The sequence below is a fragment of the Paroedura picta genome, chromosome 12, assembly GCF_049243985.1.
Source record: "Paroedura picta isolate Pp20150507F chromosome 12, Ppicta_v3.0, whole genome shotgun sequence".
Classification (NCBI taxonomy): domain Eukaryota; kingdom Metazoa; phylum Chordata; class Lepidosauria; order Squamata; family Gekkonidae; genus Paroedura; species Paroedura picta.
The window spans coordinates 7,066,042-7,092,356 of NC_135380.1; the positions used below are offsets into that span (position 1 = coordinate 7,066,042).

A 26,315-nucleotide genomic window follows, 5' to 3' on the forward strand; every position below is an offset into this window, starting at 1 on the left:
CCATCCTTCCGAGGTTGGTAAAATGAGTACCCAGATTGCTGGGGGGGGGGGGGGGTAAACAGTAATGACTGGGGAAGGCACTGGCAAACCACCCCGTATTGAGTCTGCCATGAAAACGCTGGAGGGCGTCACACCAAGGGTCAGACATGACCCAGTGCTTGCACAGGAGGGGATACCTTTACCTTTACCTTTAGTAGCCAGTGGAGAAGGCTCCTCAAAATCCCCAAGCAACGTCCTAGGCTTGCCAATGGTTGTCCTGTGCATATCCATCCTCGGTTTCGTAAGCAAGGAATGCACACGTGTGAACCAGCCAGAAGAAAGATTTCCAGTCCAACCGGTGTGGCAAGCCAGGCAGTCATTTTGGCATCCAGGGGAAAGACAATCAGCCGGGCAGAGCAAATGTGCCATCCGTTGCCGATATGGCATCGTACCACGCTCAGGTCCCCGGTGCCAACTGCCACTCTTATTTACTGCCGTACTGGTGGCGTTCAGGGAGCAGGAGCTGTGCGGGGGGGGGGGGGGGGGATATGCTTCCAAAAATCAGGGCTGAGGATAAGGGAATAGGAAATAGCCGTGTTTTGCAGCCGGAGGACGCAGACCCATCCTTTATTTATCGAGTGGGCATAAAATATTTATACCCCACTTCTCTCCCAAGCAACAGGACTCAAAAGTGTCATTCATCATTAACGCCCGCTAAAATTTCCACCTCTCATAAATGGATTACAACCTTTAAAAAAGGAGGGAGGAAACCGTGATCTATTACCCATCTTTCCCGCTGGCGGCCTCTCAGAAGCCACTAAAAGGACATCAGGAAAGCCCCCCCCCCCTTTTCAGAACCCCTTAACATTTTCTAAGTTGGTGGATTTCTCGCAAAAAAAGGAACACAAAGACGAAACAATGTTAGAGAACAGACACTGTATGTAGACCAAGTCAGCAGATACAATAAATGGAAACCTCTAACAGTTTGGTGTAGTGGTTAGGAGTGCAGACTTCTAATCTGGCATGCCGGGTTCGATTCTGCGCTCCCCCACATGCAGCCAGCTGGGTGACCTTGGGCTCACCACGGCACTGATAAAGCTGTTCTGACCGAGCAGTGATATCAGGGCTCTCTCAGCTTCACCCACCCCACAGGGTATCTGTTGTGGGGAGAGGAAAGGAAAGGTGACTGTAAGCTGCTTTGAGCCTTCTTCAGGTAGCAAAAAGTAGCATATAAGAACCAACTCTTCATCTTCTTCTTCTAAATTCAAAACTCAGTGCCTGATCTTTTCAGCTAGAGATGTCAGGGATTGAACCTGGGACCTTCTGCATGCCAAGCAAATGCTCTACCACTGCGCCACATGCTCACCCCTATAGGTCTCAGATACATGGGGTATCGTTCGGTAAGAAGCCATGAGTTTAACCCTACTGGGAGCAGACTTGCACATGCATACTCAGGGTTGCATTGTCTATTTCCCTGGCAGCCACTAACTTTGAGTTGCATATGTGAACTATCAGCGTAGGGTGACTGCAACACTCTGTGTGCAATAACTGGCCTGCGATGGGTCATTCAGCTGTGTGCCAATCAGCGCAGGTTCACAGTCCAGGCCCGATGTGGATGCTCATGATAGAGAAAGAGAGGTGTCCATTCTCTCTAAGAGAGACTCTTCCAGATGCCTACAGCTTCAGGGTATCTGCCAAAGGGAAGTTTAACCCTTAAAAGGTCATGTTGCGAAAAATTGTCTCCCCTACTGCTGGTGGTGTCTGGAAATCCCTGGGAATTACAACAGATCTCCAAGTAACCGGGATCGATTCCCCTGTGGAAAATGGCCCCTGTGGAAGGAGGGCCTCCCCAAACCATGTACTCTACAGCAGGGGTAGTCAACCTGTGGTCCTCCAGATGTCCATGGACTGCAAAGTGTTTGCTGTCAGGGGCTCATGGGAATTGTAGTCCATGGACATCTGGAGGACCCCTGCTCTACAGGTTCCCCACCCCTCCCTCCAAAAACAAATTCCAGGTATTGCCTAACATGGAAACCTTAGCTCTGAGCATTCAGACCAGCTTGCTTTCATTATCTCTCAGGTTCAGCTACCTGTGGCTTCTTTACCCAAGGGGTAACCCTTCTCGAGCGGCAAGCTCTGACGTGCTGCCAGCCCTAGCTGCTAAGACTGTGACTGGGTTTGACTTGATTGTTGCAATTAGTCACAGAGTTCCGGGATCCTGCAATATTTATGCGTGTGGTTGGCCTGTAAAACAGTGATTATTGAAGAGGAATAATTGTTTGCAGTTCTGCATTGAATTCTCTCCTTTCCTTCGGCTGCGGAGACTGACTCTGTGTTAATCACTGTCAGACGTGCTGCTTAAAAAAAAAAAAAAAAACACAAATTTATTTCAAACTGGCCATTATCTCAGCAGGGACTCTTTGACCATTTGGATGGCACTGGAAATGTTTTGTCCAAAACGGAGACTTGGGGGGGGGGGGGTATAGCAGGCATGCACATGCATCCAGCTCTCTCTCTCCCTTTGATTCTCCCTGCCAGAGATCTTTTTTTGGGGGGGAGGGTGGGAAAGGTGAAGAGCAAACAATTGTTGAAATGTCACCAGGGGATTTCTCGTCACCGCAGTGGAGAACTCTCCGGTTGGGTTTGGATGAGGCGCCTGCCTTTGATATGGTAAAGAGAGAACCTACAATATAATAAAGAGGCACCTCAGCAAGAGAGGTGACCATAGAAAAGCTCCCCGGGGAATCTTCCTTGCTTCTCAAGTTCCCACCATCTTTCATTCCCCCTCCCTTTGAAACTGAAGACGTCTCTGAAACTGGAGTTCCCTTGCCCTTGTCAGAGAGCGGAGTCTTCGAACAGAGAAAAAGCATTGAAATGTCTTTGTGTTCCTCAGCTCCTCCGGAACGGCTGGTAAATATATTCTTCTTCCTCCGTAAATGTTACTAATTGCCAGCAGGCAGAATGGAATGTTTTGGGGAGAGCTATAAGTGCCCCGGGACAGATTCTGCCCTGGCTGGAGCCTAGATGGTAAGTAGGAAATCCACGCTACAGGAGACGCGAGCTAGTTGGTTCACCCTCAATAGCAATTGCCACATCAGGCCGCGGCCTGGCGCCGGGCCGCAAAGGCCATGGCGCCGGGTCGCGGTTCCCTCTCCCCGCCCCCCCCCCCGCAGTAAAAAACTTCCCAGGCCGCAAGCTTGCAGCCCAGGAAGCTTCTTACTGCGGGAGGGGGGGAGAGGGAATCAGGGCCGTGCCCGTGCATTGCGCATGCACGACCACCTGTGCATGTGCATATGCGCCATGTGCGGCCGAAATCGCGCATGCACGATTTCGGCCACACACGGCGCATGTGCACATGAGTGGGCGCAGCAGTTGCCCTGCTGGTCCCCTAAAAAAGGTTGGGGACCACTGGATTAAAGGAATGGGGTATCTCTTTCATTTTTTGGAGGGCTGAACTTAGAGCAGCCTTTTTCTACCTTTTTGACCATGGAGGTACCACTGTCCAGAGGACATCTGGACTGGATGGCCCTTGGTGGCCTCTTCCAGCTCTGGGATCCTCAGTCAACCAGAGAGTGTTCGGGTCAGAGCAGTTCAGCCAATGGGAAACCATGCCTGTCTTTACCAACAGCCAATCAACTGCTAGAAGCCAATCTGGGGTTCTGGATCAAGAATGCAACAGAAGGTGCGATAAGGAGCAACATCATGCTGAAAAGATTAGGAACTTTTTAAGGGACTTGGGGATGCTAGATGGTTAACACTGTGGTCCCCTGCACCCTTTTCTGTCCTTTTCTGTTCTCCTGACATATCAGTTTTAGCTCAAGGGGATCTGGCATTAAAGTTCAGACGTGCTCCATAAATTCTTGGGAGATGTGAGGCGATAGCATCTCCCTCCACTTCTCTGCGGCTGAATCCTGCCTGGCTGAATGCATCAGCGTGGGCTGGGGGAAATTTAATAGCCCTCAGTTCCCTTGAGGCTGGCTGACCCCAACTGATATGGCTGAGCCGGGGTGCTAGAGATGGGGAAGGCAGCTCTGTGTGTTGAATTCTATCAAAATGGTTCCCTCTTCTGTGCTCAAAATGTCAGAGTGGAGCAGGTCGGTAGGGTCAGTTCAGCTGTTTTCAGTAGCGTGCCATGAAGGGATTTGTATGGGTAGCCAACTAACGGATCATCTGCAGCAGCCTTTCTCAACTTTTTTACCGTTGAGAAACCCCTGGAACTTTCTTCAGGCTTTGAGAAACCCCAGAAGTGGCACGATCAGGCAGAATATGGTTGGGAAGCAGAGCTGTGGACACGCCCACCTGGGGACCCCTCCCCTTCCCACCCCCTCCAGGCCCATCACTGGCCATTTTGGGAGGAGTGGGTGGATTGACATGACCACATATGGTCATATCACCAATAAATGTCTAACAATTTTTCAAAATATGTTTTAAAATAATTAGCTCCCATCCATTCAGGAAACCCTTCCAGGACCATCAAGAAACCCGAGGGTTTCATGAAACCATGGTTGAGAAACCCTGGTCTACAGTATTGTGGATCTGGGCTCTGGCCCCATGGAAGGGGGCATGCTAAGTCCTGTGCTCTGTTGTAACAAACTGGCACTGCCCTAGCAGAGCCTGGCACCCCATGATTATCATGGGGAGGGCAAAGGGTGGGCGTGATGTTGGGCTACATGCTGCCACCAGTTACATCAGTTCCTCATTGAACCAGGCTTCCTCTTGAGGTGGTGGGCACTCCTTTGGAGGTGTTTAAGCAGAGGCTAGATGGCCATCTGACAGCAATTTGGGCAGATGGCAAGAAGGAGAACAAGAAAGGACGAGCCAGCTCTTGGTTCTTGTGACCCTTTCTTATATGCTTATGCTGGTTGCTACATTGAGACTAGGAAGGACTTCTTCTCAGACCAGATCTTGGAGGGTTTTGCCTTCCTCTGGGCATAGAGAAGGGGTCACTAGGGAAGTTTGGGGTAGGGGTTACTATGAATTTCCTGCATTATGCAGAGGGATGGTCTAGATCAGGGGTAGTCAACCTGTGGTCCTCCAGGTGTGCATGGACTACAATTCCCATGAGCCCCTGCCAGCAAATGCTGGCAAGGGGTCATGGGAGTTGTAGTCCATGGACATCTGGAGGACCACAGGTTGACTATCCCTAGTTTAGATGACCATTGGAGGCATCTTCCAGTTGCATGTTTCTAACATTTATTGGGCCCATTTCCTTCTGCCTGCTCCTTTCCTAGGCACTTTCTTCCCTCTTTCTCTGGCCACTTCCTTAAGACCTGGGAAGTGAAGCCGAACTGCAGCCAACAGCCCTCTTCCTGCTCTTCCTTTGAGGCTAGGACAGCTCCATCCATCCTCCCCATCCAAAAATTCAGCGGGCTCAGTCTTCTTGTGGAAGGTGACATCCCCCTTCCCAGAACTCCTCAAACGGAGACGACTAGAGTTACAGAGAAAGAAGAGAACATAACAAAATGTCATTCCGGGCACGGAAAGGGTCAGATTCCTGCAAAGATAGCACCGGCTTTATGGAGCATGGTGCTTTTGCCCTAAAGGGAACGGCCTTATCGGAAATCTTTGAGCCGTGGATAATTCATTTAGTTTTATGTCAATGATGGCAGAATGCAATCTGCGGCCGGTAGCTAGGCTAGCAGAAGGAATGTGAACCTTGCCTTTTTCTTCTTTTTTAAAAAAGGAGTGTTCAAGAGCTTGCTGGGACTTTGTTAACCTCCCCTACAGCCCCCTTTGACTCAGGTGCCCTGTTCTTCTTTCTGGCTTGCATTATCGCCCTTCTTGTGACCATTTCTGAGCAAATGTCCTCTCAACTGGACGACGACCTTGTGGCTACTGAAATAAGAGGGGAGGGTATCATACAGGCATTGCCAGGTTGAGTCCGCTGTGTTTTTCACAGATATTGCGCATGCACACTTTCCCATGAGCCCTTGTAGACAGCTCAAGATGAGTGGCCGTATTAATCTGTCTGTTGCAGTGAAAAAGAGCCATGGGACTCAAACTTTGTATAAACCAAATTCCAATGGAGTCCTGTTAATGGAGATCCAAGGTGGGTCACACTGTTCTGCTCTCTTCCATTTTAACCTCACAACAACCCTGTAAGGTAGTATAGGCTGAGAGTGTGTGGCTGGCCCAAGGTCACCCAGTGAGCTTCCATGGTAAAGTGCTGTATCAAACTAGGGTCTCACAGATGCTAGTTTGGTACTAGCCTCTATACCAGGGGTAGTCAAACCGCAGCCCTCCAGATGTCCATGGACTACAATTCCCATGAGCCCCTGCCAGCAAACACTCAGTGTTCCGTGGCTTGTCCCTCCATCTCCCCCATTCGCTTTCTCCCATTTATAAAAATTGAGATTTCTATCTCCTCGGGGCAGAGACCTGCCTTTTGCAAATTGCCTTGCACACTGATCTCGCTATATCAGCCCTGTTTTAATTGTGTCGTGAGGCAGGTCTCTCCGTATGAATTATGATCACGGTGGGCTCCCAGTTTGTCCCCCCAGATTCCTTTGAGCTCTGTTCCAGCAAAGGGTGGCTTGGGATGATTAAGAGAGCTAAGCACTGTGCTGGCAAGGAACTCGCAGAAAGATATATGCGGCAGGAACTTTCCCAAGGGGACTCTGGGCAAGGTAGATACTGTGAAATCTCCGGAGGTGATCCAGCAGGAGTGACAGTTCATTGCTTTCCAAGCTGATGTAGTTAAAGAGCTGTAATGTCCTTTAACTCGCCTGCCCTTGGCATTACAGTATGCTGATTTTCTCCCCTTCCAGAGCGAACGAATCCATGAAAGTATAATGCATGCTATGCAAAGAAGGCGGTGGCACAAAATGCCATCAAGTTGCAGTCTGTTGGTTTTTTGAGGCAAGAGACAAACAGGGGCTTATTCCCCATCGCCTGCTTCTGCACAGCGACCCTGGGCTTCCTTGGCGGTCTCCCGTCCTGTTGGAATATGCATGATTCAAAAGCAAACGGAGAATGTCCTACAAGGGGCATCAGGAAGGGATGTGTGTTTAGCATAGTCAGTTTATCAACTTCCTGGTGCTTTTCAAATGATCTCCTCTCTTCTGAACTCATTTCCTCCCTGATTGTCTCCAGAACAGTCAGAATGCACAGAACAGTTAGACGGTTAGGATTCCCTCCCTTTCTAAGCAAATTTGTTTCTCTTCCAAATAAAACTATTTTATTCTTGAAGCAGCCCGGTGCTCCCCGTCGCTGTCATATTTAAACTTTGCTAACACACCCAACTCAGCTTAGCTTCCAAAAAAAGGGGGGCGGGCAAGATCGGACTAGCCTGTCCTGTCCAGGGCTGGGGAAAGAATCTGGACATCCAGAATCAGAGTTCACATCTTTGCTGTAGGGCTTTCTTGCCAGTTAAGAAAGAAAAGAGACCTTCCTCTCCCTCCAGCTGATGCAGTGAATTCCTGGGAAAGAAAGGGTGTTTTATTTTATAACTTGAAAATCCCCACCCCAGAGGCATCTTGGACCTCTGTGGGTGCATCCTGTTAATGCAGGCCAAGCAGGCCTGCCAGCTCAGATTTGGGAAATCGCTGGAAATGTGGAGGGTGGAGCTTGAGGAGGGTGGGATCTGAAGAAGGGAGGGGCCACAATAGGGTACAGAGAGTCTGCCCTCCAGCGCAGCCATCTCCTCCAGGGAAGCTGATCTTGGGCATCAGGAAATCAAATTGTAATAGAAGTCCAGCTCAGGGACAGGAAATACTAGTCCTGTTCATATATTGCAGTGATCACCCCACCGGTGTGTGCAGACATCCACGCGAGAGAAAGAGACAACGCGTAAGCACTTTATGAATGATAAAGTGATAAATACGGATAGATATCGGGTTTGTAGCACACATTCAGCCGTGTGTGCATTGACTGCAACCTGAGAATTATCTGTGCACGTACAAAGAACAATCAAGGGCCCATTGTCCACAGAATGTCCTAGGGCTGCCAGCTCTGGGCTGGGAAATATCTGGAGGCATCCGTGGAGCATAACTGCAAATCTCTGAGAGTATTGTAAACCGCCACGAGTCTCTTTGAGAGCAGCGGTATATAAGTCCAAAAATAAATAAAATAAATAAACCACCATAAGTCTCTTGGACTCTTGTATAAAGTCCATCAATAAAAAGAAATACGTAAATACATAAATAATGAATGCTGTGAAATCCACCCTCCAAAGCAGCCATTTTCTCCAGGGGATCTGATCACTGTCCCCTGGAGATGAGCTGTAATTCCAGGGGATCCCCAGGTCCCACCTGGAGGCTGGCATCCCTGACCCTCAGGGGGGTCCAAGGCCACAGTCTCCCCTCCCAAGCAGCCCTTTTCTCCAGGGGAACTGATCTCTGCAGTCTGGAGAGGAGCTGGAATTCCAGGGGATCCCCAGGCCCCACCTGGAGGCTGGCATCCCTAGTTTCTACATGGATTCCCTGTCGCCTGTGAAGAGATCTGCCCTCAGATTGGAGGTCTGGTTCAGCAAACTGGGCTTGGCTGGAATGCCAGAGGCCGAAATGGCAACCCTTCCTTGCCAATCACATCCGTCTTGAGCTGTTAATGCAAAACAGTTCTGGTGCAAGGGAATATTTGTTTCCGACCATTTGGCTGAGCAAGTGGCGAGGAGACGAGGGGCGATACAGTTGCAATACAATGTTGAACATTCGGTAAAAAGAGAGCTTTATGGTTTTTAGTACTCAAAAGCGCTGGCTTGAATTTTTTTTTTTTAATCTAACTGCAATTGGAACGGAGTAATGTTTGCATTCCATTGACCAGAATGCTGTTCCCAGGTTCCATGCTCTGTTTCTTTGCCAAATGAGTGGATAGGAAACTAAACTGTCCACTTTAAAGGGCACTCAGGAACAATATTTGTTTGGAGGAGGCGGGAGGGGGACCTCCTGTCCTCCCGCCTGTCCCAGCTGTCCTCAGTGTTGAGGGCAGGGAAGACCATTTTGTGCCCATTTCAACTGTCCCTCACTTTGTTGCACAGTTAACTCGCAACAGGTCTCTTTCATGTACTTCTGTTCACAACCGGGAAAGGGTCCGCCATTAATCGCAAACCTGAACGTTAATTGCTAGTCCAGCCTTTCTCAACTTTTTTTTACTGTTGAGAAACCCCTGGAACATTCTTCAGACTTTGAGAACTGCCAGAAGGGGTGCATTTTCTGGCAGGGGCTCATGGAAATTGTAGTCCATGGAGGGCCACAGCTTGAATACCCCTGGTGCAGAACATGGTTGGGAAGCAGAGCTGTGTCCATGAGTATCACCCCTCCCGTTCACATCCCCTCCAGGCCCATCATTGGCCATTTGGGGGGTGGGGGGGTCTACATGATCCTATATGGCCATATCACCAGATAAATGTTTAACAAATGTTTAAAAATATATAAAATATTAATTAGCTCCCAGCTATTCAGGAAACCCTTCTAGGACTGTCAGGAAACCCCAAGGGTTCACGAAACCCTGCATTCATCTCTCTGTCTATCTGTCTCTCATCTATCTGTCTGTTGTTATTTATAATCTGCCATCCTTGCTGAGATTCCAGGAGAATTCCACACTGTAATTCAGTACAGTCAACAGGAAGGGATATTCAATAAACCACACAATAGGATTCTGATGGCAGAAATTTGACTGCAAGCAGAAATCAGAGAACTGAAACAAAGCACAGGAATAAAGCTCTGGTGTGGAGTTAAACAATGCGTACGTTATACGGTAGTATAGGCCACAGCCCCTGCCCCATCCCCAAAGCATCTTTCTCTCTCTTTCAGATTGGTTTCGTTACATCCCAGTTACCTGTGCAACTTTAAATGCCAGCCGTTGGAGGGAGTTGCTTCTTCTTGTGTCCCCCCTCCCCTACTTTTTCTAGCTTCATCTGCACAGTAATCTGTATCCAAGTTTTAGAGGAAAGGGAGGTGGGAACATATCTTGAAGTAGAACTCCAAGGCAAACTTTTTATTTCACCAGCTGATTGAATGAAAGGTTCTTTTTCTCAACGTATTTATGCCCCCAAATAGTCTGATCAGAATGCACACGTGCATGCAGAATCTCATTTTGCACTCCGAGCCGGGGAAGGGGGGTACTTCTCTGGGAAATGGCACTTGGTTGATAATAAAGCTGAGCCAAACGATTTCATATTTCAAACCAGGTTATTGTGAGCTTCGGTGGTACCACTGAGAATAACAATGTGGGACTGCAAATCTATCCTTCAAATTATCACCCTGGACTCTGCAGAGGACCACGAAAGCTATGGATGCAGCAGAGGATCCTCAGTGGGGCCAATAGTCTAGGGCAGGGGTAGTCAACCTGTAGTCCTCCAGATGTCCATGGACTAAAATTCCCATGAGCCCCTGTCAGCAAACACTGGCAGGGGCTCATGGGAATTGTAGTCCATGGACATCTGGAGGACCACAGGTTGACTACCCCTGGTCCAGGGTGATAATTAAAGAATAGATTTGCAGTCACAAGGACAAAAAAAACCTTTCAAAAAGAAGCTAAGATTCTCAAGAAGCTGAATTTTAGACCTTCTGTAGAACAATATGTCCCAATATGGATGGCCCAGTCTCTGAAGCTAATTTCTGTCGACCCTGTTTAGCAATCGGATAGGAGATCACTGCAGAGGTCGAGGGTTGCTATACAGAGACAGGCAATGGGCAGCACAGTGCTGGCTGGGCTTCATGGGAACTGTAGTTCATGGGCATCTGGAGAGCCAGTTTGACCTCCCTTGCTCAGTGGGTTTCCATAGAGATGCCACTTGATGGTGGGGGGAGGGAGAAGAATAGTCTATACCAAAGGTGGCCAAACTGTGGCTCTCCAGTTGTCCATGCCCTACAATTACCACAATCCCCTGCCAGCACTATGCTTGTAGGGGCTCATGGGGATTGTAGTCCATGGGCAGCTGGAGAGCTACATTTGGCCACCCCTGGACTTTGCTTTCCTGTAGCATTGCAATGTTCCTGTAAGAGAACAAATCCTAATGGTGATGTGTTTTTGCTGTAATTCTCACAGAAACCCTATAAGGTAGGCCAGTAGTGTTATCTCCCCATTTTGGAGATGAGGAGAGAGGAGACAGAGTAGCTTAGCTAAGGACACCTGGTGCATTTGTGGAAAGAATGAGACCTAAGCAAGGGACCTTTCAGCTCTCACCTCAACCTCTCAGTTGCTGTTCCCACCAGATCAATGGAAAAATCCCAGATCAGGCTCCTTTTCTGGCATGAGCAATTGGGTGTCCAGTTCATACTAGGCCCAACCACCTTTGCCATCTCTCGTCCTCCCCAGCACAGAAGGACCGGTGACAATGCAAACTTTTCCATCGTCTCCCTCTGCAGGACAAGTTCTGGGGACCTCTCTGAGCCCTGCCAAAAGGCACATAAAGTTGGCTGGTTTGGATGCCCGAAAGCTGTTTTGCCTGCAGGCCGCCCTCATTTTTGGAAGCTCTTGCCTTGCTCTGGAGTGTCATCCTCTCATCATTGACGAGAGTCAGTCTGTCACTCAGCTGTGTCTGCTGCCAGACGAGGGTCCCATTTGTTCTTTAACAGACCTGATGAGCTTGTGCATACCAATGCCCACCACTCGGTGGGCCAAGAAGGCCTGCGAGCCAACCCACGCCATCTGCGGCTCGAACCGGGCCCCTCTCGACGCTCCCTGCACCTCTCTCTCTCTCTTCCTCCCTCTCTTTCATTTTTTGCAGTTTTGCAGCTAAATTAATCACCATAAAAAGGAGAATTAAGACAAGTGGGCAGGCGTCAAACGAGCAGAGCAGTGGCCGCCCGAGCATCAGCGGCGATTTTCATCTTCAGTATCAGGGCAGTGTCATTTCGCTCTAATGGCATCTTTTCACGGGAGCGCTTTGTAGCGGTCATAAATAAACACCACCAGCTGAAAGGGGCGATAACAAAGGAAATGTGAAACTGAGGCCCCAATCGTCTTTATTGTGGCTCGAGACAAAGCTGCCGTGACTATTAAAGAGGCGATTGGAGGAGGCCAATTGAAAAGCCCACCGAGCCATTGTGCCGCTGTCTTGTTCGTGTCAACGCCAGATCGGGCCGCGGTTGGTTGACAGGTTGTCTGGATAAATAGATTGGAGGGCAGAGGAGGTATTTTGCGCTGGGAACTTGTGCGCCGTGTCCCAACTCATGAACTGCAGAGGTATTGTCAAGGACAGACGAGGCTTCATAAATCACGACAGGGTTGGGGAAGGGGGATTTTTTTTCTTTTTGGTCTGTCTGAAAAAAACTCTTATCTCCTAATTTGTCCAGGCAGTTTTCTTTTTGGAAACCTCTCCAGTGCATTCCCTCCCCCTTATCACAACGCTGCAGCTTCAACTGCTGACAGATACCTCCTGATGAAAGCCATAGCAGGTACCAACCCCCCCACCCCCCCATACACAAACGGAACTGCCAGGGCATAATTTAGTTGCATGCCCTTTGGCATCAACTCATCTATCAGTGTTTTTGGGAGGAAGGACTATTTGTCTGTGTGTGTCCATCACTTCGGTTATCGTCCAAGGGAGAGGAGGATCTTCTACAAATAAGGCTACTGCTTAGGTACCAGATCACTCTGTAGGAACTGGACCCCCCCCACCCCCTAAGAGACTACTTTAAGGGTGCATCACTGGTGACCAAGATCCAGTTAATTCATGCCATTTCTACGTTTGTGTTTGAAAGTTGTGCAGTAAAGAATGTTGAAAGGATGAAAGTCGGTTCATCTGAAAAGTGGTGTTAGAGGTAGGCCTGGTTTAAGGATTTTCAGGGCTCACAGCCCTAGAGCCAGTTTAAGGATTTGCAGGACTCTAGCAGGGCAAATATGGCACTGTTATTTGGGCTGCACAAGTATCTGCAGATTCCTCCTCCCAGGGACAGTTGGGAAGAAAATGATAGCTTCACTTTGCCAAAAACTTTTCTCGAATCCTGGTGGGATGTGCAGGAGAAGGTTCTAAGAGAGTGTGGTCTCCATGATTGTAGTCCACTCTCATGCTCCAGAAGTATTACTAACAGGGTATGCATATTGTCCTTTTTTTATTCTTGTGGTCCACAAGCCACATAGGTATGAAGCCATTCTAACTATCTCAGTGTGAAGGACCCCTAATTACACAGCACTGTGGGACCCCTGAAACCATGGGGCCTGTACTACGTGGTATATGTGCTACTAGGGTAAAGTGTTTCAGATTAGAGGAGAGCTTTATGGATACTGTGGACCACCACAAGGACAAACAGGGGGTTCTAGATCAACCCATGCCTGAGCTCTCCGTAGAAATTAAAATGACTCCATTGAGGCTGGGGTACTTTGGTCATATTCTGAGACAACAGGAGTCACTGGAAAAGACAACAATGCTAGGAAAAGTTGAAGGGAGGAGGAGAAGAGGATGACCCAACAGGAGATGGATTCACTCAATCAAGGAAGCCACAAGAACCCCCCATTTCCAAGACCTGTACAAGACTGCCAATGTTAGGATGTTTTGGAGGTCATGAATTCATAGGATCACCATAAGTCAGAAGCAACTTCACACACTGATAGTGAACATTGTGACTTCACTGAGGTTTATTGATACAACACACACATGCTGGATGGATGAGACAACTCACATATCTCTACAAGAATCTATGTAATCTGAATGCCCCTTCCCTGGAAGGGGAAGTAACAGCTTCAGGGACCATTTGAGTTTAGGGAAAGAGTTTAATTCTCTTTGTCTTGCTGCTTATCTGAAAAGGTGGTGGTGGGGAAGGACAGCTACTACATAATAACTAACAATGCACCAGAGGTCCAGTCAGATTTCCCAGTCTCTCTTCTAGTTTGGCCAATGGCAGCCAATGGCAACTATGTGTTCAGGACCATGGACAGTTCCTGTTGCTGGAAGGCCTCAACCGATGGCGAATTTCCACTCGCCATCCCTCCTGCCTTCCCGGTCAGAACAGCCACGTTGCACCAGCGTGCGCCTGCTTCTCACCTGTGGACATGTGGAACAGATTTTTAACAGCCTTCTCTTTTCCCCACTGGTCTGTGACTGAAAGGGGAGAGAGAGAGGGAGGGAGGGAGAGAGAGAGAGTGAGTCGTGTGAGCCATTAATTGCTTTGGCCTGTAATTCCCAAATGACAAAAAAGATTAAAAGGGAAGGAAAACAGCTATTACATCTCTTTCTTGGAAAAAAAAAAGAGGAGAGTGCTTGTGGTAACACATGGCTCATTAACATCATTAGCGTTTCATTAACCTCTACCCACATAAATAATCCGAAAGTAATTTAACCGTATAGGGAGGGGCGGAGACGCGAGAGGGGGAGGAAAGGGAATTTAAAAATTACCTTTGCATAGGTGACATTCTGCTGCTGAAATCCTCCCCCCTCCCTCCCCCTGGCTGAATTTGACTGGGAATGTCTTTGGCCTCAGTGTGGCCTTTGGGTTGGCAAGGCGCCGAATGTTCTGGTGGCGGCTGGAAGGTGGCGACGAGCAAAAGAGAGGCGTTGATTGTGATAAAATGAAATTCACTCAAACATGACAACAAATCTGAAATCTTGAAAAGGAAACACGCTGTCACACAATGCCCGCTTGAAAAAGAAAGCGTGTTGCCTGCTCCAAAATGACTTTCTTTGTTGAAATATATAAAAAAGCTTTTTTTCCCCCTCCCCGCCCTGTAAGGTTTTTTTTCCCCATTTATGTGATTTTTATCTCTCCCCCCCCCTCCCAGTCTCCAACTTTTGTGTGCCTCCTTGCTCTCTTGCACGAACCCTGCATACAATATCCCTTGCAGCATGGCAAATTGCTAAATGCAAGTTGGCTTTCGGCTGTCTTTTTGATTTCTCTCTCTCTCTCTCTCTTTTGCCTTAACAAGACCTATTTTCCACATGAAAAAGGACACTGTCAAGCAAAGTTGAGTCTTCAGAATGTGGATTTTTATGAATGGGGGTAAAAAGGATGGTAAGTTGCATATAATGGGCCCCAAATGACTGTGATTTTTATTACTGTAGACAGTCAACGTGTTCAGACAACAATAAGTGGCAGGGGATTGGAGGGCAGTTTGCTTACTTACCCAGCCCTCCTTGGTGGAAGGGGTTACGCTCCAACAGACCAAATATCAATCCCCCCCACCGAAAACCCGGGAAGTGTTATGAAGTGGTCTCAAGAGAGCTGGTAGAGGATAGTAATCAGGGTTTTACAGTAGAATCTGTGAAAACTAGTCTTAAACCAGCTTGGTGTCGTGGTTAGGAGTGCGGACTTCTAATCTGGTGAGCTGGGTTTGATTCCCCACTCCTCCCCCACATGCAGCCAGCTGGGTGACCTTGGGCAAGAAAGCTGTTCTGACCAATCAGGAATATCAGGGCTCTTTCAGCCTCACCTCCCTCACAGGGTGTCTGTTGTGGGGAGAGGAAGGGAAAGGCAATTAGAAGCCTCTTTGAGACTCCTTCGGCTAGAGAAAAGTGGCATATAAAAACCAACTCTTCTTCTTTTTCAGTAATCTCAGGGCTCTCTCAGCCTCCCCTCCCTCACAGGGTGTCTGTTGTGGGGAGAGGAAAGGGAAAGCGAATGTAAGCCGCTTTGAGACTCCTTCGGGTAGAGAAAAGCAGCATATAAGAACCAACCCTTTTTCTTCTTCAGTAATATCAGGGCTCTCTCAGCCTCACCTACCTCACAAGGGGTCTGTTGTGGGGAGAGGAAAGGGAAGGTGACTAGAGGCCACTTTGAGACTCCTTCAGGTAGAGAAAAGCTGCATATAAGAACCAACTCTTCCCCTTCTTCTTCTTAATTCCCTTTTCTGCCATTATGTCCATTGGGTGCCTTGGGCAGTCAATTTATCTCAGCCCGCCTCCTTCACAGGAGGTATAAGATGGGGGAAGATGAATTATTGTTTTTTTGTTTGTTCCGAGCACACAGGGCAGTGCATTTCATTCAAATGGACAGCAATTGATAGTTGCAACAATTAATTAGAATTAAGTTTAAAATCAACTTTGTCAACAGTTTAAAATGATAGCCACATTGACCGTCCTGGTTTAGTACGCCTGCCGTTCATCTGGAACTAGTTTGTGGTCTGAAGGGGTCTCTCGTAGGGAGGGCCCAGTAGATGTCATTTGTCTCACTGGACCCAACCAGAAGCCTGGCAGAAGACCACCATCTTGTAGGCCCTGCTGGCTACATGCGGTCACCCAGCTGGCTGCATGTAGAGGACTGCGGAATCAAACCCAGCTTCCTGGATTAGAAGCAGAAGCATCGTTATCTACAACTCTACTTGGTTACCTATTTCATAATATTATACATTTCCTGTGCATAACTCTTGTTGTTGTTGTTAGGTGCGAAGTCGTGTCCAACCCATCATGACCCCATGGACAATGATCCTCCAGGCCTTCCTGTCCTCTACCATTCTCCGGAGTCCATTTAAGTTTGTACCTACTGCTTCAGTGACTTCATCCAGCCACCTCATTCTCTGTCGTCCCCTTCTTCTTTTGCCCTCAATCTCTCCCAGCATTAGGCTCTTCTCCAGGGAGTCCTTCCTTCAAATGAGGTGGCCAAAGTATTTGAGTTTCATCTTCAGGATCTGGCCTTCGAAAGAACAGTCAGGGCTGATCTCCCTCTAGGACTGACCAGTGCATAACTCTACCATACAATAAATAAATTAAAAATACTGTTACAGCAAAACCCCGTGGAACTTCAATCACTAGCCGATGGATTGTGGCAAATGGCAGACTCTGTTAATCTGCTGCCACCCCGAATAACAAAGACTTTTAACGATGAATTGGTTTATTGTGTCTTAAGCTTTGGTGCCTGAGAGTTCAAGTGTTCAAAGCGGCTTACCTTGGGCTCGAATCCTCCCTGCACCCGAGGACTAACCACTATGAAAGCTTCTACTGCGATAAAGTGGTTAGTCCTTAAAGGGCTATCACCGCCCACTTATTGGCCTGCTGGCCTGCTGGCCTCGATTTTTGCAACTTGACCATACTCTGGGAGATTCCAGACATCTCCGATGTCACCTTTATTCATTCAGCCCTCCTCTGGAATCTCAGGGTTGTGTGTAGCAGGCATGCGTGTTTAGTGCTCTTGATCTTCCATAAACCCTTGCTCTGAAAGCATCTTTCAGCATTGCAGGAGGTTCAAACATTGTTTTGTCTGCTTAGGGGTGGGGGGGGGGGGAGCAGCTGTTTGTTCTCCCTCTCTTTTTGGCAGAATGTATCCATGGGCATCTTTGATCCCCGTTAAGTGGGATCTCACATCTGCTTGTTTTAAACGCTTGTCAAACTGATTGCTGGGATTGTGGCTGGAGGTCCTTATTTTCATTGATTTTGTTGCTGTAATTTGATTTTAGTGTAATTATAGAATGGTCTCTGTGTGTGTGTGTGTTGTGATTGTTTATGTCTTTTGATTGCCAGCAGCTTCAAGGGTGGGCTGGGGTAGGGGGGCATGGAGTGGGACAGAATAATGGATCAGCAAGTAAACGAATCTGTACCCAGCGCTGTTGCCATCTCTAGTTGGCTAGAGCAGTTTCTCAAAATCCCTGCTTCCTGATGTCCTCTCCCTCACTGTTTCTTTAGCTGGGTCATAGCCCTGGGAGGGAGTTGGTGTTGTTGCTGTGTGTATGTGTGTGTGTGTGTTGGGGGGGAGGGTTACTTCCAGAGCTTGCCTTTTCCTTCTTGATCCCAGGCTCCCCTTTATTTATTTTAATTTTATGGGAATGCATTTGCGTGCTTGCTCTCCACAGCCTGGTGCTACGGTGGCTTGCAAGAAGAGAATTATCAAACCTTCTCATCATCAAACAGACAACAGGGGGATCTAAAGCAGACTAAGGAAACGTACGCATTGACAGAAATAACTCCCTAACATCTTGACGGGGGTAGAGGCAGCTTTTTCTCTATGTTGCCTAATATTAGAACTCAGAGGTCATCCAAGGAAATGGTTCGGAACTTCATTCAGAACAAGCAGGAATACTTTTTTTTTAACTCAACAAATCATGAGCTGAATGACCTCAGACTAGCCAAAGTGACCTTAGAACTGTTCTTGCAGATCAGTTCTCTCAGAGCTCTCTCTACCTCTCCTTCCTTATTGTGGGGAGAAAAAGAGAATGGCATTTGTAAGCTGCTTTGGGACTCCTTCAGGTGATGAAAATTGGGGTATAAATTTGCCAAATCTTCTCAGCTCTCAAAGCCACCACTTTCTCCAGAGGACTTTATCGCTATAGCCTGGTGGCCAGCCGTAGTTCCAGGACATCTCCAGTCCCCACCTAGAAGGTGGCAACCGTAAATAACATTACACAACCTCACCTCTATGTCTCTTTCCATCTGTCTCGTGCTGGCCTGGTCTTTCCTTCCACCTCTGCCACTTCCGGACCACTGAGCTACTTCCTTTGAGCTAAACTGGACTCCGCTTGCATGGGAACAGAACAGACACGTTTCTCCACGGGATGCACCCTCCTGTTCTGCAAATGCTGCCTCTCCTTTCTCTGACCCTTCTTCTCACAGGCCTTCTGCAGTTAAATAAATTGTGCCAAGGTGAAGTCACAGGTCAAGTCGCCACACGGCCCAGAGCCAGCGACTGTGGGAACCAGTGCGGTGTCGTGGCTAAGAGCGGCAGCTTCTAATCTGACAAGCCGGGGTTGATTCGCCACTCCTCCTCCACATGCAGCCAGCTGGGTAACCTTGAGCTCCTCACAGCCCTGATGGCGCTGTTCTCCCAGAGCTGTCCTGTCAGAGCTCTTTCAGCCCCAACTACGTCGCAGGGTGCTTTAAGACACCTCCGGGCAGTGAAAAGCAGGGTATTAAAACCAATTCTCCTTCTTCTTCTTCTCCCCCACCCCCAGCAAGCAAAACTCCTTTTGGCAAACACTGTAGAAAACCAAGGTGGCCAAGGGGGAAAAAATCTGCTTTCAGCAGCTTCGGCCATAGACGGAGCTTGCAAATAGCTTTCAGCGTTTGACTGATTGCTTTGTGGGGAGAACGCGTTGCAGACAGAAATCTTGCAGGTGGAAGACAGCCTCTCTTGCGCTGGCACGCCCGGCTAGGGAAGTGATAATTGGGAGCTGTGACTCGGGGAATGTGCTCTCTTTCCTCTTGGGTTTCTCCCCGGATTATGCAAAAAGCAGAAGGTTCAAGGACAGGCCGTGCATGCTTCTCTTTCCTGGAGGAGGGAGGCCTGTGGCCAGGGACTCTCTTGCATAGGATGCCATGACATGCTTTGCCACATATGGGTTTTTGTTGAGGTGTCTGGGGAGGGGCTAGCGCTCAGCAGTGGAGCATCTGCTTGCTATGCCAAAGGTCCCTTAGTTCAATCCCCGGCATCTCTAGCTAAGAGAATCAGCTGGGAGGTGACACAAAAGACCTCTCCGTGAGACCGTGGATAGACCCGTGCCCATCTTCATAGGCAATGCTGACCTGGCTGGACCAAGGGGGCAAAGTAGCTATAAGGCAACTTCCTGTGTTTGAGATCCTCCACCTTGTCTCTGTTCCCATGCTGCAGCTATCTTCTTCCCCAAAAGGGGATATCCAAGCATACACATCCACCTCCAAAAACTGACCCGAGATGCACCAATTCAAAACCAAGTGCATTCCCACTCCAATGGGAATAATATTTTTCAAGGTGCATTGCTGTTATGGACACATTTGTTGTCATCTCTAGTAGGTTCACATCTTAGCATTGTACCCAGCTAAAAAAGTTGACATGCCTGCTATAAACCGTTGCTGTGCAGGCTCAATGGGGTGGCAGGTGACAGTGGATGAGTGATTGGGATGTGAGTGTCCTGCATAGTGCAGGGGGTTGGACTAGATGACCCAGGAGGTCCCTTCCAACCCTAGGATTCTAGGATTCTATGCTTATCCCCGTTCCCCACCTGCATTTCCCACCACGACCCCCACCCCTCAGTTCTCAAGCCATGTATCGAAACACAAATATATATTCTTTCTTTTTCTCTCTCTTTTCTCTGTTTCTGCTCCGCAAAGACCTGGGAGATGTGGGTTAATCAGAATGGATGCACTGGCCTTCCGTCGTCGTATTTGTTGTGTAGGATTCAATATTTGGATGGGATGGTTGGTTGAGAATCAGTACAAAAAGACCAAGACGCTGAGTTGGGAAACAACTGAAGGGACACGGCGCCCTCTTATGGTTCATTTAGGAAGGTACATGGAGAATACACAAAGTATATTTGTAGCAAGACTGGGAACTTGTTGAGGTCTGAGACTTTGTAATTGTTTTACTAATTAAGGAGCACCGTCGTTCTCAAAATATTTACTTTGCCATTCTGAGAGGGCATCAGATTCTTAAATCCTGAAGTAAGGAGCCACCGTTATGTTCTACATGGCTCTAATGTTTCTGCAGCATATCTTTAAATATCACAAGCCTTTCAACTGCTGTTTACAGATTCCTTCCTTCCTTCCCTCCCTCCCTCCCTCCTTCCTTCCTCCCTCCCTCCCTCCCTCCCTCCCTCCCTCCTTCCTTCCTTCCTTCCTTCCTTCCTTCCTCCCTCCCTCCCTCCCTCCTTCCTTCCTTCCTTCCTTCCTTCCTTCCTTCCTTCCTCCCTCCCTCCCTCCCTCCCTCCCTCCCTCCTTCTTTCCTTCCTTCCTTCCTTCCCTCCCTCCCTCCCTCCCTCTTTCCTTCCTTCCTTCCTTCCCTCCCTCCCTCCTTCCTTCCTTCCTTCCTTCCTTCCTTCCTTCCCTCCCTTCCTCCCTCCCTCCCTCCCTCCCTCCTTCCTTCCTTCCTTCCTTCCCTCCCTCCTTCCTCCTTCCTTCCTTCCTTCCTTCCTTCCTTCCTTTTCCCTCCTTTTCCTGAGAACCTCATGTCTGCCAAGGGAGGATCCATCTTATTCTGCTGACAAGTTGGGTCTGTGAAAAAGTCATGCTGGAATAAACATTTATTTAGTCTTCCCAGAACTGTAACACTCCTGATTATTTTGCTGCAATGGACCACGATGCCCCCCAGGGGGATTTTAAATAGGGGTTCTTGTTTGACTTTATGCTGCGGTTAAGTAAATCTACTATGCCTGGAAAGGACGGCCTGCTTCAGAACCAAACATAAATAACGCAGGCAAGAGGCAGTGAATGGGGAGGAGGCGTGCCTTTTGCAAATAAATACCAATCTTGCTAACAGAAGGCTGGGCTTAAGACCCAGAAGTTTACTTTTCAAGTTTAGAAAATAGACTGGGGGGAATTATATAAAGGTTTATAAAATTATGTTTGAGGTGCAGTGAGTTAAAGAGGTTTTTTCCCCCCTCTCTCCCCAAATATCAGAATTTGAGGGCATCCAATGAAGCTGAGTACCCAGCTTGCTGGGGGGTAAACGGTAATGACTGGGGAAGGCACTGGCAAACCACCCCGTATTGAGTCTGCCATGAAAACGCTGGAGGGCGTCACTCCAAGGGTCAGACATGACTCGGTGCTTGCACAGGGGATACCTTTACCTTTACCTTTAATGAAGCTGATGGGCAGCTGGATCAGAACAGACAAAAGGAAATATTGCTTTACACAGAGAGTGATTAAAAGGTGGAATTCACTGCCAGAGAGGAGATAGTGATGGTCACAGGAATAAACAGCCTTAAAAGGAGATTAGATTGATACATGGAAGACAAGTATATCAATGGCTATGAGCCTCCACATTCAGAGGCACTAAACCTCTGAATCCCAGAGCCAGGAGGCAACCTCAGGCGAAGGCCTCAGCCTCTCTGCCCTGCTGTTGGCTCTCCAGAAGAACTGCTTGACTGTGAGACAGGATGGCTGGTCCCTATAGTTCCTCTCTCTGTTTTTTTGGAGGGGTTGCTATCCTGCAGTTCCCCTATGAAACGCTGGATGTCTCATTTCCTCTCGCAATTTGACTTCAAGACCAACCCTCTGGGATCAGGCAGGCTGACAGAGAAGCCCCATTTGCACAGACAGGAAACCCAAGTGCAATCCATGTACGGCGTGTGCTGAACAAGCCTTCACGTTGTGCTCCATGCAGATACAATCTCAGTGTGCTAGCCTCCAGCATCATTTGCAAAAAAGGAGTGGGTCTTTGATGCACACACGTGTTTTGTGGGTTTGCGGTAACATGTGAACAGTGGCAGGACGATCACAACTAGCTGCCCGCCCCCAGTGACCCATATTCCATGCCCAGATGATTTCCCCTTCCAAAAAACCCTACAGAATCCCTGGCCAGTCTGCCCTGGAAGAAATCTCTTCTGCCCACCCACTTTTGGGAGCCAATCCTTTACGTTCTTGTCCTGCCCGGTTCCCCATAATAACCAAGCTGAAAAAAAGGAACCTTTTCCCCCAGTGCTTGAAGACGGAGCTGGATCTTTCCCATAGTGTGCATGTGCTACCATTTATCTATTTTTATTTATTTACTCAGTTTGTGTCTCTCCTTTTTCCTCCATCTTGTCCCCTCCTTGTCCAGATAGCCAGTGAAGAGCATTTAGGAGGGTGAAGAGAAATGGTTTTAAACGGTGTTTTATTATTGTATTGTTATTACTGTATTTGATTATTGTGCTATTGTGGTGTTGTTGCCGTAAACCACCCTGAGCCCACTGCGGGGAGGGACAGTATACAAACTAACTATGTAAATGCATAAATAACCTTCCTCCCCAATGCAGACCCAAAGCGACTCACATCAGCCTCCCCTCTTCGATTTTGTCCTCACAACAGCCCTGCGAGGTGGGTTAGGCCGAGAGTGTGTGACTGGCCCAAGGTCCCCCAGCAAGCTTCAGTGGCATGAGTGGGGATTCGAACGCAGGTCTCCCAGATCCAGATCCCGCACTCAGGCTTTCATGGGAGAATCCCGTGGTTTTGTCCTAGACCTCCTTTTCTGGCCTGTCGCCGTCAAAAGGCATTGTCAATACAGCAGCCTCCTGCTTTGCCCCAAACAACTGTGATCCCCCTGGAGCTGACCCTCTGGGCCACGCACCTTTTGGAGGGACCACATCTGGCAGAGCAGGCCTCTTTTCCTTTCCTCCCATCATTTCCGCTGCTCCTCAGGCCAACCGCTGTGTTTCGTGGCTTGCCGGCTGAGCGATGTGCCGGGCATGTATGCTGAGCAAGCAAACAGGGCTTACACATGTAACAATTAACACTTTGCACCAACAGGCCCAAGTTCACGGCTAACAGCCTGACAGCGAAAGGGGGGTGGGGGTGGGAGCCATTCCTATTAGAATTTAACCAGCTCCTGTGGAATAATGCTGTTGCTGGGCATGCTTTCCATGAAGTGGTTCTTCCTTGTTGCTTTTCTGGTTCCCCTCTCCTACCAAGCCAGCAGGAATCTTGGGTTCTTCTGGGCCCTGGAATAAGGAAACTTGGGATCTGGCAAAAGCCCTGCAGCTAGGGGTGCCTGGTTCTGGGGAGTAAGGTGGCTTGATCCAGGTTGGGTGGGAAACTGCCAGAGATTTGGAATTGGAGTTTGGGAGGGGCAGGGGGGATACACTGCCATAGACCCCCAAAACATTGCATTTCTCCAAAGGAACTGACATCTGTAGTCTGGAGACGAGATGTAATTCTGGGCGATCCCCAGGTCCCACCTGGAGGCTGGCATCCCTGCCTGGAAGCATGATTGTCCCCTGCAGGAAAGATTCTTACCTGATGACATGGCCTTTATTGACTTATTGTTTATTTTATTTGCTTCATTTCTGCCTCACCTTTCTCCCCAGTGGGGTCCCAAAACGCCTTCCTTCCTTCTCTTATGAGTTTGGTGAGGCTGAGAGACTGGCCCAAGGTCACCTGGCATGCTTTCATGCTAGAAGGGAGATTCAAACCCTGCATGCGGGGGAGCGGAGAATCAAACCCGGCTCACCAGATTAGAAGTCCGCGCTCTGACCCACTACACCAAGCTGTGCTTGAGTCCAGTCAGAGCAGACCATATCGGGTTAGACAAAGCAATGGTCTGAGTCAGCCCCAGGCAGATTCATATATTTTTTCCAGAGTTTTTTTGGGGGGGCCACGACTCCCTGGAAGAACACCTACTTTGCATCTAGAAGGTCCCAAATTCAATTCCAGGCATCTGAAGAGTAAAGATCAGCAGATGCTGAGCAAGGCCCTTCTGTGCTTAAATCCCCCCTTCCCGGGTGTCCGTCAGAACAGACCCTACTGCACTAGTTGGACAATAGAAGACAGCTTCATGTAGAATCATAGAATACTGACCCACCCCCTCCCAAAGTGGCCAGGGGTGGGAAGGTGGGAAGGAGAGGGATCCTGTTCATTTAAACCTGGCATTCGTGGGCAGGGGGCTCATGGGAATTGTAGTCCATGGACATCTGGTGGCCACAGTTTGACCACCTCTGATTTAAACCTTTGTCAGCCGAGGAGTGTGGCAGGCGGGCGTGGCCAGCCGACATCACTTCCTGGAATCTTGAAACATGAAAAATATTTCAGTGTTACCTCTATGGTCAAAAGGTGGGAAAGAGCTGCCTTACACTTTTATGGAGATAGGTCAAGATGGGATGCCCTGTTAGTCTGCCTGTAGCAGCATACGAAAGCAAGAGTCCAGCAGCACCTTCAAGATGGGTAACGTTTGTGGCAGGGGAGGAGCTGTCATGAGCTTTTGGGCTCTCTTTTTCCTGGTTTAACATCCCCCCACCCTCCACAATAAGCCTTTGACCAACCCCTGACATGCCCTAGTCTTAGAAAGAATAATCCAAGTTGAAAACAGTGGATGAAAAGAGACCAAAAGCGCCCCCACCCTCCCCAAAAAATAGACGACACTGAAAGCTGTCATTTGAAAGGCACAACAGCCTTTGCTTGCTGCAGAGATAATTATTATGCAAATTCATGCTAATAAGCTCTGCCTTGCGTGTTGCCGAGAAGCTGCCTTCCCTCCCGTTAACACGCCAGTAATGAGAGGCGGATTTGTAATTCAGATGCCAGCGGTAATGTCCCAAATTACTCTGCGCTATAACGCACTTTATTTCTTCCCAGCCGCTCCCTCTGCCTCCCCACCCCCCAGCCCAAAATGTCAATGCAAATGGGCTGCAGCTTTGCATTTTTTATCTCAAGATGCATCTCTTGCCAACAGCACAATAGGGAGACCAGTGAAGCAAACTGGGCTTCACGGCCCCTCCCGGTCTTGCTTTGCTATTTTTGGCTGAGTGGCTGACGGGGGATGGGGTGTCTGGCAACCCCTTGGTGCCGCAGGTCCTCCAAAGCCGCCAGAGCTGGCTGAAGTCTCCTGCCCTGTACCTGCTCCCAGTGGAAAGTCAAATTCGGTGTGGGGATGACTGTCACCTGTCATTCCAAAGACTTCAATGCCCATTTCCAAATCAGACCCCAAAAAAGCTAGATGTTAGCAAACGCTGCCCCTTTGTTTCCACCTTTTTTGAGTTGGGGTTATCCCCCAGATACTCGGGATTTTCAAGATAGCCCTGAATATCCCCCATAGCCCCTTCTAAAGCATGAATGGGATGCATTCTGCACACATTGGCTAATTCACTTTCAATGCACTTGAAAAGTAGAGTATCCTGTTCCGCACAGGAAAATCCAGCTGCAAGTGCACATCGAAAGTGCATTATCCAAGGTGTGCAGAATGGGCCCAGATCTCCAACAGTTTTAACCTCTACACCACACTGGCTCTCAAAATTGGCCCTCCATCTTTGCATTGGGATCGAATATCGATATTTCTAGGCATCTCTTAATTTAATCCAACTCTGGGAGAAGTCAGAGACCCAACTTGGGGGTCAGGACTCAAAAGTGACTTGGGGCAGCTTTGCAAGGGGGGTCACGGGGCAACTCTCCCAAATGGCCACCCCTGACATTTTGATCACTCTCTCTCTCTTGTATCTTGGAAACCAAGATCTGACTCTGGGAACATACATTAGTTGGGGGTTTGTTTGTTTTTGGGGTTTTTTTTGGTCTTCACTGCATGTCCAAGATAACCAAGTAGAAAGTGTCCTGATGGTCATGAAAGTGAGTGGGAATCTAGTGGGAGAGGGAATTAGAGAGGGCAACAGAGAAGAAGAGGGCGGTCAAAGATGGAGATGTCACCTCCAGTTGTGAAGGCCGTGTGTGTTAGAAAGTCCCTTGCTTCGGGTTCACGGTATGGGGCAGCTGGAACCTTTGTGTGATGTGTGTTGGTTTCTCAAAAAGATCTTATTAGCCATGGCAGAAACTGGGAGCCAAGGTCAATGGTTGCCTTGGGTACCAAGAAGACCCTGGCTGGGTCAGCATACCAAGAAGAAGAACTGGTTTTTATATACTGCTTTTCACTTCCTTAGGGAGTCTCAAAGTGGCTTACAATCGCCCTCCCTTCCTCTCTCTACAACAGGCACCCTGTGAGATAGGTGGGGCTGGGAGAGGTCTGAGAGAACTGTGACACCCAAGGTCACACAGCTCTGGGGGCAGTCAGAGAAGGCATGATAGCAAATCTTGCAATAACTCCCCACTCCAATTGGAAATGTTCATCTTAATTTTTAACAGATGCAAACTGAAAATAGAATCG

At 48.6% G+C, this 26,315-nt stretch overlaps 1 protein-coding gene across 7 annotated transcripts in view; it reads left to right on the forward strand.

The window, feature by feature from the left end:
- OPCML (opioid binding protein/cell adhesion molecule like) overlaps positions 1 to 26,315 on the forward strand; it is a 696,918-nt gene that overhangs the window by 254,047 nt on the left and 416,556 nt on the right. The window contains exon 1 of one of the 7 annotated variants that reach the window (XM_077307206.1): positions 14,819 to 14,867. The exons of the other annotated variants lie outside the window; for them this stretch is intronic. Within the exon in view, the coding sequence (XP_077163321.1) occupies positions 14,834 to 14,867 (34 nt within the window). The 5' untranslated portion in view covers positions 14,819 to 14,833. Of the gene's footprint in view, positions 1 to 14,818; positions 14,868 to 26,315 lie in introns of those variants that run through there. 7 annotated transcript variants of the gene reach the window in all.